This window comes from Sceloporus occidentalis, unplaced genomic scaffold, assembly GCF_023333645.1.
Source record: "Sceloporus occidentalis isolate IW3139 unplaced genomic scaffold, rSceOcc1.0.p SCAF_132, whole genome shotgun sequence".
Taxonomy (NCBI): Eukaryota; Metazoa; Chordata; class Lepidosauria; order Squamata; family Phrynosomatidae; genus Sceloporus; species Sceloporus occidentalis.
This window is the reverse complement of record NW_028317112.1, coordinates 2,783,809-2,796,966: the sequence shown is the minus strand read 5'-3', so window position 1 is coordinate 2,796,966 and position 13,158 is coordinate 2,783,809. Positions and strand designations below refer to the sequence as shown.

The 13,158-nt window shown below is 38.3% G+C and overlaps 1 protein-coding gene across 1 annotated transcript in view; it reads right to left on the bottom strand.

Annotated features, from left to right (window-relative positions):
• LOC149281467 (biotin--protein ligase-like) overlaps positions 1–13,158 on the bottom strand; it is a 61,984-nt gene that overhangs the window by 26,077 nt on the left and 22,749 nt on the right. Inside the window, exon 6 of the mRNA XM_089499309.1 lies at positions 9,767–10,038. Within this exon, the coding sequence (XP_089355435.1) occupies positions 9,767–10,038 (272 nt within the window). The remainder of the gene's footprint in view (positions 1–9,766; positions 10,039–13,158) is intronic.

Genomic DNA, 13,158 nt, shown 5'->3' with positions numbered 1-13,158 from the left:
TATTGCGCTGTCAGTTTCATTTCCTTGAGTTTACTAAACACAATACGTATATCTTGTTTTACAATGTAACTTTATGAATGTAATGTTTCTATGCTTGCAATCGTATCTGGAAAATCTCCATTCTAGTCACAACCCCCCCCAAAAAAAAACAGCCCAGGAATCAATATGCATCGAGTTAGTAGCGCAATAAGAAGGGGCTGCGTGAAAGAGCCCTACCAAGCCATGTCTGAAACATCCCCGTCAATAATCACCTGGTTAGAAGAAAAAATACCCAGCAGCCGCGGATCAGGTTTCTGCACCGTGTGTAACGAGGTGGGGATGAGGCTGCGCATGCAATGCTTACGCGGTTAATGTACTGTGAAGCCAAAAAGCCAGAACACTTATTTACTGGAGAGTGTATAAAAATCAAAATGTAACCACTGGACAAACACAAAGGGAGCCAAAAACCCTCCGCGCCAATCCTAACCCTTCAAACATCCTACTGTTACGGGAGGCATTACAAGAACTCGCAAAGAAAACGATTTTAACAAAATATGTGAATTAACAAAATTTTAAAATAAATAAAAATATTTTTACAAAAAACAAAAACCACACGATCTCAGGTTGGAAATGTTACAATTGAAATAACCAATATATCTACACTCCAAAAAATGTTTTGGGTTTTTTTTTATTTAACCAAATATGAGTGTAGTATAAATGGCAAAAGCAGGGGGGGTCTGCAAACTCCTCTGATACTCAAAGGGTTAATACAAGGGGAAAAAAAAGATTCAATGAGTAATATACTTGGGGGGGGGGGCTGAAAATGTCCAGGATTACTATGTTTTACAAGCCGTGTCAGATTTGTATCGGGTCACACTGGTTTCAAAGAAAAGATAGAATGTAAGGCGCGGGAGAAAGCGCGCGGGTGATAAATGTTCCCCCATGTTAAAATAAACACCTCAGCACCTAATGCTTCAGAGAGGCGGCTCGTACGCCGTAGAAGTTATTATCATACGTAGCACCCCGCTGCTTACAAATTAGCACTCCATCAAAAGCAATTAGAGTGACAGATTTAAGAAGAAAAAAAGGAAGAAAAAGAAAAAAAAAAAAAAAACATTCTGAAGAATAACGCCCCCCCCCGTAAAAACGCCTAAATCTCCTGCAAAAAATTCAAAATAATTAAGAAAATATTTTAAAAAACATATCAAAAATACCTGGGGAGTTCTGATATTTTATACACACTTTTTTATTATTGTAAGTTAAAAATAAATATTTTGAAACTATTTTTCGTTTTTTTTTTTTGTTTTTTTTTAAATCGACAATAAAATAAACTAATTTATTATGACCACCGGGCAGAAAAAAAAAAAAAAATGTTAAGGATAAAAAAAATATTATAATAATATTATATATATTAAAAATATTAAATGTTTTACAATTTTCAAATCTAAAATAACAAAAAAAAAAAAAAAGCATTTTAACGCACGGAAATACAGGCAGGCTCTAGAACACCAGGATTAGCTCAGAATTTGCTGTCTTCGGTAAATCAGAGGTTCTGTCCTGAATCCAGTTGTCGTTATAACCGGGGGATTAATTACGTCTAGTAGTTTAAGCCAAAGCAATATTTCCAAACTGCGTTCGTTTTAAAAGAAAATACTTTTTTTTTTTTTTCTTTTTTTTCTTTTCTGTCCAATCACGACTACCGCAGATGGACAGAGCCAGATCCAGAAGTTTGCACATTCCTCTAACCTGATATGGTCTGCGCTGCTAAAAATTATTCCAGATCCCAGGCATTGGACATGACATCAGCTACCACACAGGACTTTTAATACACGCTAAGCAGGTGGTCGCCAGCAGGGCCGCTGGTAGACCTCACATCTGGTATCGTGATCCACGTTAGGTGCGGAATCTGATTTTATTATTATTTTTTTAATATAATACATGGTTCTGCGCTTGTAAAAAGCCAAAAGCAAAACATTGTTCCTTTTTTGGGGGGGGGGGGTTCTTTTTTTCTCTTCTAACTGCCCGATCGGATTTCATATCTGAAATAAAGAAATCAAAAATAACAAAAAAGTCTGTAAAATAATACGCGTGTCTGTCTAGTATCACTCGGTAATGATAGACCTGCAGGGTTCTATAGAAGACTGTTAGAACAGCTGCCTTTTGTTTGTAAAAATAAAAATGTCATATATATATATATATATATATATATATATTATATATGTATGTACGTACGTGTGTGTGTCTAAGAATATTTTCCTATATAACAATATATATCTCTGGTGTGTGTATATTATATATATATATATATATATATATATATATATATATATATATATATACATACACACACGTAGAAGAAGGGCATATATATGGTGCGTACCAAAATATAAAAGAAAATAGAGCTAATGTATAATACATTAAAATGGCCCGACATCAGGATAATCAACTATGATGTCATATACAGGTCAGCCCAGCGAACGTAGTTTTCTCCCTATTTTAAATTTATAGTGGCCTATTTCAGCAGGGCCAGCAATAGCTGCCGACCATCCCAATAAACAAACCAGAATCTTTGTGCACGATAAACCTGACTTATGCCACAGTCCCCAATTTAAGGGGTGCTATATGTTTGAGGGTCCCCGTGAACCTCATATTTCAGGCGGAAGCTGTTGTCGGAGAAGGTGGAGAGACATTGAGAGAGAATGAGTGACATTCGAAATCTTGTTTCTGAATCAAAAACGCCCTTCAAGTGTCTTCCCAACCGAAAGGGCCGAAAACGGAATTAACGGGCTGAAAACCAAACGAAAATTGTCTTTTGAATTGCTTTCGGTCAATGCTTACAAGTCTACTAAGACAATTTACAAAGGCAATTTTTAAACGCTACCCCCCAAAATGTAAGTCTGTTCCGGAATATTACAGAGATTTCATCCGTGTTATTTTATAGACTCCATATTTTGACAAAGAGAAATCGACCAAACGCTCAAACTAGGCATAGAAAATATACATTCCTCTTCTTCTTGTAACAGAAGGATCCTCACTGAAGAATCTTGCAAAGGATGTAGATTGGATGTCCATGGACTCTGTCCTCACCACTGATCACTTTGAGCTCTAACGCAAAGCCCTACCCGGTGTTCCTTTCCATATATTGTATTTGCAGGGCCAGCCCTAGGTGAGCTATGATTATGGCGCCCCCTATGACTTGCACTTGTATGCCAAGTTAGGAAAGAACGTCATGGTGGTGCCGTCCACCAGCTGTGGTCCTCAGTGATCACCTACGCTACTGGCAGGCTTTCTAAAGGTAGGTGGAGGGGAAAGAAGACGACCCAGTCCAGGAAACAAACCGTTAGACTTCTAATCGAGTGAAAATATCTTTCCTTGTTGGCCGCCGACTCCTCGCAGTTTGTATAAATACACGGAAAGTTTCCTATTTTTATGGCCGCCCAATCACGCCGCTGATTACAGTCCGTTATGCTATATCTCCGACGCTGATTAGGTTATGGCGTGGCGATTCTTAATGCAATCTACCGATGCAAATGAGTATTTATATATTACCGCGGTGCGTTTGTGTTCTGAGAAGCTGCTTTAATGTATTTCCGTTCCGTATTTTCTTCGTGTCGCGTGTAATTAGGCGAAACGGGACATGTTTATTTTTCCAGGTGATCCAATCGCGTGTTAGATCTTCGTGACCGTGTAAAAATATCCCTGTACGCAAAATTCCAAATTGGAATCATAATGCAAAATCCGATCTATGTAATCTTCTTTGCATTTTTGCCAGTTACGTCGAAGACGATCGCCCGGGACACGAGACGGCTGAATATTTTTTAAGCCAGGACAATAACCAGAAGCCCCAACTTTTTTGGTCTCTCAATAAGAAATACATTTTTCATGAAGAGTGATTTTTAACACATAAAGGAAAGTCCTACCCTAAAACGATCGACCGGCTGCAATCTGATCCAGATCTAGCACTAGAAAGAATAAAGTATTTATGCTTTTTCTGTTCTACGTATTATACTGTGTCATCCAATTAAGAGGTGTCAGCGGAACGTGAAATGAAATACTCCAGCAGCTTGCCATGTGATTTTAGAATAATTGCGGTCCTAGCGCACCGGGGTGTGTTAATTATATCGTCTGCTACTCCGTTTCTCGCGGGTTCCATGCGCCGTATACCTGCCTTAAAGAGACAGATACCTATTTTCTTTTTTTTTTTTAGGGATCAATGATCAAGGTTTGCTTCAGTGATCCCTATGGCTACTTGCAAGCGACACTTTCCTGGCGGCGGCTAACGGCACTCGGGGGTCACCGCTATGCAAAACATTGCCCCCATGCGCAGGTAACGGGAGCACGTCTTCATATGTCAATATTTTTCAGAGTTTCAGCCTAGACATGATTCTTCATGCTGGCATGATCAAAGCCGGGCAACGTCAAGCAACCAGACGGGGTTCAATACGGCCGACCAAGCTATGGGAGAGGTATGGCCAGGAGAAACTGCCCCATGGACTCACATGCCGCCCCTTTTTATGGACTTTTTGGGCACTTTGTCATGGTGAATGCTTTAGTAAGTGGTCATCTTCCTAGTTTTGCCCCTCTTACCCTCGACCATAAGGTTGCAGACGTTCATCTGCTTTAGGAACTTTGGGCTATCCATCGGATGTACCATATGTTGGCCGTCATTGACTGAGGCTTAGATGTAACATAAGGAACTTTTACTTTACTTAGAGGGTGGAAGATAAATAGAACTTCCTCCCAGCAGAAGTGGTAGAGGGTAATACAATGAGGGCATTTAAACATGCGCGGGACAGACATACGGCTCCTGAATCTAAGACGAGACCAACAATTCTACGTTTCTATGTGTGATGTAAAAGGAGTTGGTAGGTACCCCAATATTTAATGAATTTTTGAAAAAATTTAAAATACTGAGAAAAAAGGGTTAAAATTTGAATATATATATATATATATATATATATATATATATATATATACACACACACTAAATATATATGATATATAGTCACATCCACCAAACTTTAACAAATAAAACATTTCATCCCAGAACATCTCCTAAAAGCCCCCCAAAAAAAGTTTTTATATGTAAATATGAGAGTGTATAAAAATGTATTTAGCAAAGTGGAATATGTTTCCAATAAAGAAAAAGAAAAAAAGAAAAGAGGAAAAAAAAAACAGCAGCGAGACACTCAAAGATTTCAGGGGGGGAAAAAATGCAGAACACCGTTTTACAGAAATCCCGCAGATTCCAAATCAGTGTAAGGGGAAATATTCTGTTCCCTTTACAATTAAAAGGACACTTGAGCCTCGAGGATATGAGGTGTTATGGCTGAAAACTTCATGTGAATCCGCAGCAAGATTGTTCAAATATTTGTTCTCATGGCATAATTGGAAGAAAATGAGTCCACGGAGACTTGGAGGGGAAAAAAAAAAAAAAAAAAAAAAAAAGGGGGGGGGGTGAAAAATTCGGATATTTAGTTTTGCATTTAACGGGAGGCAAGTGTCACCTAATTGTGAACAGGGAGCCGGGTTCCAGGACAATCACTTGATTATCTCAAAACAAAATTAACCCGAGACCTCTGACTCCTGCGGATTAAAAGTCAAAGCCAAATTAACCTGCTTGAATTTAAATGACATGCTCAGTGTTGTCGAGTCCGTGACCCCCCCCCCCCCCCCCCGGCTACCAAATTCAGGCGCAATTTCCGAGATTTCCCAACACGAGTCGAGTCTGAAAGTATCTTTGTGCTGCGTTTTGGAACGAGACGCTTTAATAATATTTTACAAGGAAAAGGATCTTCCTCTTGGCTGAACAAGGGTTAACAGAGATCCCCCTTAAAGAGCTCATGGGAACGCTCCCATTACACGGTTCCGCTAACACGCAGCGTACTAAAGGGGTCCTGACATGTCAATAAGTGTAGTAAAAGTGGTCTGCTCCAGCTTTATTAGTTATGTAGACAGCCCCCGGGCCGCGGGACTTGCCACTTTTAGTTACCGCCGAGTTGTTACTCGGTAATCTGTATTAAGGATGAAATAAAGGGAAAGCATTCATCGCGTAACACCTCGCCTGTTTCAGAAAGATGTAGTCGTTATGGCGGGCCGGGCGAGGGGATGTCGGCGCGTAACCGCACAAAGGGCAGAGCTGTTCATTTAGATCAATATTTAACAAACATAAAAAGTTACTTTTAAATTAAAACCATCCTATGGAAAATGCATATTTTTTTTTTTTTCTTTTTTAACTTATTGAGACATTTAGAGCATTCTGTCCATCGTCTTGGTTGGGAAAGAAGTCAAGACTCAGAACGGCAAACAAAATAGGAAAACTATTGTTTTTAGCCGGATTCTGTTTGGCTCGTACGTTTAAAGTAATTCAGATAGGGATATGTTTGATTATCATATAGAATCATATTCAATATTTACTCCGTATACTATTATTTCGCTACAGATGTCATTTGAAGTAGTTCTTCCCATTACAGATATTAAACCGAGGTCACCATTAGAAAAGTGAAGCTATAAGACTATGTCTACCCCCAAAAAATAACTCGTTTGATATGTTCATTGAGTATCTATAGGTATCCATGTCCAGCAACCTGACCCAACAAGCCTTGATGCGCGCGACTAACAAGCGGCATTAAGACTGACTGAGACCGTCGGACCCGTATGAACCGAGTCAGACTCCTGCGGTGGATGTGGAGTCCTTGAGCGTGTCCTTCTAGATGATTTACACTCTTCCCCCTCCAGACAAGCTGGGCTATAGCCCAAGCTGGCTGGTCCAGCCCAAAAAAGCCATGGATTAAGCATATAATGTGTATTTACACACACGTACAAAGTAGAACTTGATGGTAGATCAGACTCATTCATCCCGTCTAACCTGCTCGTTTTTCCTGCTGTAAAGACTCATCGGTCGTTGGTCTCGCCTTGTATTCAAGAGCCAAATGCCGATCCCCTCACAAAGCATTTATAAATCCACCAAATCACTAGATGTTATTTATGTTTTTATTAATTACAATAGTATTTGACACAAAAAAAAAAAAAGTAATTAATAAAAACGTAATTCTCCTTCAAAGGGCTATTTTCTGGAAATCGGTATGAACATTTTCAGTGATGACCGCTAAATCTTTGAATGGTCGCTAAAGCCTGGTCTTCTAGATGATACAGGGTACATGCCCCAACGATCCATAATCCTCATTACATTCTAAACGCTGTCTAGTTACACCCTTGGGTAGGATACACCTGATAAAAGTTCTCAAGCAGCATAATGACAAAGCTCTAGAGTCTTCACAAAAAAAAACACCACATTGTTCTCTGGATTATCGTACTTGTTCCTCTACTGAATGCCCGGCCGGCGTTCCTCGGCAATGGAAACCCAGCCTCAATGTTTTCAGTTGGTAGACAATGACAAACGGCCGACCTCGGACACAAATCTCTCAGGAGGAGGCTATATTAGGAGGACTCATCAGATACATGTCTAAGTATAACGACGTGCCAAATTCCGAAGAAAAAAACCGATGGGTCATCCCAGCTGTACCCATTGACATAGTATGGTCCAAGTGGAAAATCTATGTACGTATATATAGGTTTTCCACCAAGGAAAAAAAAACTCCACTATATATATATATATATATATATATATATATATATATATATATATATATATATATATATATATATATATATATATATATATATATATATATATATATATATATATAAAAACAGAGCAAAAGAAAAAAAAATAAGTGGGATGGAACTCATTTAATGGATGGGTGACCTCACAGCTGAGTAACAGCCAGAGCCTAATAAGGGTCTTTGTGTATACGTTTCCACCCCGCTTGGTAACATGCCAGTCAAGGCTAAGAGTCACGCAACAGGTGGTAGCGATTAGGCCTGTCATAAAAGTTTGAAAAATTGATTCTTGGTCGGAGCTGACGAAATTGAATTTGACAGTGTTGTCCTAAAGATTCAGAAGAGAGAGGGCGAAAGAAACTACAGTTTAATTTGGAATCCCCTTGATTATTCATTAGATCTCCAGATGGCCCGTGTTGATGTTCTACATATTAATATATATGTTGTGTTATTGTTGGCTTCGCTCAACTTGTTCTGCGGTTGGAATCTGCATAGGTTTCTAAGTATCTGCATTAGTGTTGTAGGAAGAGAGAAAAGGAAAGAAAAAAAAAAGCACGAGGGAGAGGAAAGACAGACGTCTCATGCAGCTCTTGCGATGAATACATTAAGTGTTAGTTTACTTAATCCGGGGTATTTCATGGAGACCTTCTAGGCTGTGGTCTGGGGAGCGGTATAACCCCGAGCTGCCAACAGCCGAGAAATAGTGTCCGCCATCAGTGGCCGCCATATTCCCACCTAAGAGATCCATTCCTCTTACATCTGACGAAGGAACCTCTCCTACTTCATAATAAAACATTAGTGACTCGAGGTCTCGCTCCGAACTATGTTGGCCGACCATTAAGTATCATAAACCAGTAAGGACACCGTCTACTCTGGGATCAATGCAGAACAAAGTAGATCAAAGGGATCTAGTCTTTATAGGGCAAATACAACATTCCAAGCCTCTTTTGTTTGATCAATAAAGGAAAACCCAGGTGTTTCTATTACAAACTAGAATAGCAGATGACCGATAACTCGAGTCTTGGAGAATACGCTGAGAGCTCCCCGGATTTTTGCTAAAATGAATTTGCCCCAGATAGCACGTTAAAAGACTAGATGGGCCGAATGGGTCTGATCTGACGTCAAATTCTGCGTTTCTATGACATCTTAGTAGAAATGCTTTGAGAGGTCACCAGAGTTCTCAGATTAGAGACAAAACACTTTCTTGGATTTTCAGAGCATTTATCTGCTTCCAAAAACGTAAGATTTTTATCCCAGCTCACACCTGACCTTCCTTTTCTTGGCTATTTATCCGGAATCTTCATAACCTCCTTTTACGCGAGGAGAAAAAGGCTTACATCACAAGTCGCCTTTCTCTAATAACTTACACATCACGGAGGAGGACATTTCAATCGGCAATCCACATCCAAATAGTGTATTAACATTTTAACGCAATATAGAGGCTTTTAGGTTTTATTCATTAACACAAAACGTATTTGTTTGTAAATATTCATTTTTTGTGGCAAACCCACGGCCAGTTTACCCAGCTGCTACCTGCGTCTCTGGTGCATAATACACAGATTTTATGAGATCTCATATTTTTATTACTAAACGAAAGTCGCCCTGTTATCTCATCGTCGATTTGGATAGATTAAAATCCCAGCATATGAGGAGTTTCCAATCTCAAAAACGTTGATACTTTTTGTGTAAAATTTATAATGGGTAAAAAAAAAAAAAAAAAAAAAAAAATAGAATAGGAAAAAGACATCAGTAATAATTCCGAATATCTTCAAAATAGCGTCAAAAAATCCTTAATAAGGGGTATGGAAACAAGACAGGACTGAGACCCCCTAATGCACTACTGGCAGCCACATCAAAAGTTCACATTTTTAATATAATTAAATTAGAAATTATACTTTTTTCTGGAGTTCCGTATGTGTTAATACTAGAGGGTATGATGGGCCGTATACCTTCCATGATGAGAATAATAAAAATAATAATATATTATTTACTATATTATTAGTATGAAGATTTTTAACATGGACTATACAACTAATGTCTGAATAAGGCTGAAGCGCATACACAACATATTCCATAAGTTTTCCCTTTAAACTATTGCCATTCTAAAGGGCTGATGGTGAAAATCATGAATGGCAGGAATACACAAGATGAATTAGGAACTTACCCGTCCAGAAGATGGAAGGTGGACGTGGTAACTTCGGTAAACAGTATCGTCTTCCCAAGTTTTTCTGTCTGGAGATTCTCCCCGTAGACTTTGAGACTGAAGTCATCAAACAAGACGTCGTCGGCATCAGTTATCAGAGGCACAAGAGATGGACTTATCTCCATACGGGGGTCCGCGGAAGAACAGACTTTAAGGGTCATCTTGCTAGAGTTTATTAACCCTTCTTTGGCTGCTCTGGCCTTAAGCCACTGGAGAACCGCAGGGTAGAGATTCTGTACGGACAGACAGAGAGGATCGTGAGAAAGAAATTGAGTTTCTGCTACAAAAAAGGATGAATTCATACCGTGGTACCCGGCAGACATCATCTGTCATGTCTCACGTATTGCATTACATTTTTTTCTGTTATTTTTGGATCTTCTCAATTGTTATAAAAAATATATATAATAATTTAAGTAGCTCACAAAGCCCGTCTATGGCGCAGACTGGAGACGGAGAGACCCATTTAAACTTAAGTTTTATTTTATTTTATCCCAGACTTAAATGACATTTTGATTGAAAGTTCATCGTTTACTTCCGTGGTGTAAATACGTATTTGTCCGACGGAAAAAAAATAATCACACTTACACGCACACTTATCAGCAGAGGAATAAATCGGGTAAGAATCTCTTTTGATCTATACATTTTCTGCCATTATCCCTGCTGTCGCAAAGGACCATTGTCACGTTTCAACAAACTGTCCGCTTTAAAGCGCCAAACCGGTAAGTATTTGCCCAGGGAAGCCATCAAATTAAAGATGGGACGTTTACCGATCGGGAATTGCAAATCCAACCACGTCAAGAGTTCCATCCAAAGTTCACAAAAGTCAGCTCGGTAACTTTAAAACACAGAAAACGACTTTTTAACCATATAAATCTGTTTGAAGGATTCATTATATAGAATTATGAAGTGCTATTCCGGATGAGAATTATGTGCAGACTCCACGAGGGCCACATCTAGTTAGCATTCAGTAGCTCAGCGGAACATGTAAAGCGATGAATCCTGTGGGTTTCCATAGCTTACTGTTTAAAATTTCTTTATCCATTCTTCATTCCGTTACTTCTAAACGAGTGATTGTGTGAAGGCGCTGAAATATTTTAGAACCATAGCCTTCTCCACCGCCTTGGTGGATACCCAGACACTTCTCAATTCAGTATGATTTATTGAATATTAAAATAGATTCAGGTTGCACCTATTTATACAAAATTACATAAATTACGTTACATATGAATGAAGCACGATTAAGAAAAGTGCTACTTTTTGAGCGAATGCATGAAACAGGCCAGTGCTGTATGTAGTGTCTTAAAAAAAACCTTCATTTCCAATAATCTTCTCACAGCTAAACAAGAGGCGGCATGATAAATGCCTTCATTATCCAGGGCACAGGGCACTTAAAGGTCCACTTCAACTCAAAAGCAGCCAACCTTTTTTTTTTTTTTTAATAATTTTTTTATAATTTATCATAAATTTGAAGTCTAATAGAAGCAAACCAAACAGTCTGAAAACTAGTCAATTTTAGTAGTCATTTTCACGTTACTTGCCTCTTGTGCTTGAATAGAAAGATAAGAAACTTTAAACCAGCAACCCCCCCAAAAATTTGAAAAAAATATTTAAATAAAAGTAGCGCAAAGTATAGTCAACTTGTTACATTCTATCAATTTGGAAGATTGATCATCACAGAAAGTAAATGATACATAAAGAGAATAAAAGTGCTTTTATATTGCATTATTTTTTTATGTGGTTCAGCCGTAAATGTATAAAAGAAGAATAAACTAATTACTTGTAAAGCTAGGAGTATCTAGGGTGATTCCTGCACCAGTTATAAAACATGCAAAGCTATTTACTGAACCCCTTTAACTACACGGAATCCACCCAATTTACCTGGCAATCCATGCAGCGAATAAATAACATTTTGGTGCACATTAGGAATAAAATTCAAAAATATCTATCAATACAAGAAAAGCCAATAACTGGGGGAAGACAGGAATAAGTCGCACCGGAATTTATGTATATTTTACTTTTTTTTTTTTTAAATAGACTTTATCTAAAGATATGTAAATTCACCAACAATGGTCTATCTCAATGTGGATCTGATACCGGCAAAAAAAAAACAAAAAAAAATCCTTTATAGAAAGGAAAAATAAAAAAATATTGCCAGATATTTACAAAGAAAGCTAACAATACCAGCAAAAAAAAAAAAAAAAAAAACACACAAGAAAACCCAGATACAGCACCAAAAAACATATCATCCAAGTTGTTTGGGTTAACCCTCTGTTATAATGTAAAAATTGATCCAGAAGAAAATAATAATAAATAATAATAAATGCTATTTGGTTAAAAAGGCAATCAGATTTTCCAAGGGTGAATCCATTCAATTTTTTATTTATTTTTTTGTTTTTGTTACAATACTAGTTGAAGCGTCACCATTTCGTTGTAAAATTGGTCTGTTAACTAAACACGGGATCTCCGTTTTTGTTTTCAACCACATTTTCTATACAGAGACTTCCTTTTAAGAGCTCAAATCTGCAGGTGGACAAAAAAATAAAAAAAACGCACTGAACTTTCGAACATTTTTCATTTATTTGTATATTTTTATCATTTATAAAATGAGTCACATGTCACACGAGTCCCATGCTCCCGTGAGCTCCTAGTATGGCTCCCATTTGTACAGTAGGTATAATAGGACAGTATATTTTATAAACTATAAGATTTTCAACCTCTAAAAAATCCAATAAAGGACTATGGGTAAAAATTACAGCAAATTACATTTTCTCTCCTGCTCTGGAAAACACTTTTTTTTGTGGGGGGGGGGGGGTCGCCTGTTTTTTCACCCCGCTGCATTACAGCCATGCTAAAGAAATAGTTTCATCTTCTTGTTCATTCTTGGTAAACAGGTTGACCAGCATGGACAATTATGAAGTATGATGCCTTTTGCCCCGAGACACGGCGAGGAGCGATGAGACACTTCTGAGACTACGTGCCGAGACCCCCAGACCAGGCACGAGACGCCCGGCCCGTAACGTGACGGCTCGGGGACTAACGTGTGCGCTCTGCATGTAGTTTTCACTTTCACGGATAGTAAAGCCAGGTATCCAATGAACGATATATCTGTATCACATCACGCTAGGTCCTGTCAAAACCCTATCAAGGGCCGCTTTATCAAATCTATAGCAGAATTCAATACCATACCGTGTATCTAACCCCTAATTAGATTTTGGCTACACTGTAACATGAGATCATCTCCCGCAAAAAGCAAAGAGTGGCCAAACTCATAAGTCATCCACGAAGCGAAAAAGACCTTTTTTATATTGATACATTGCAAATAACTTAATTTGGTTTTCAGCGGCCGAATTGCA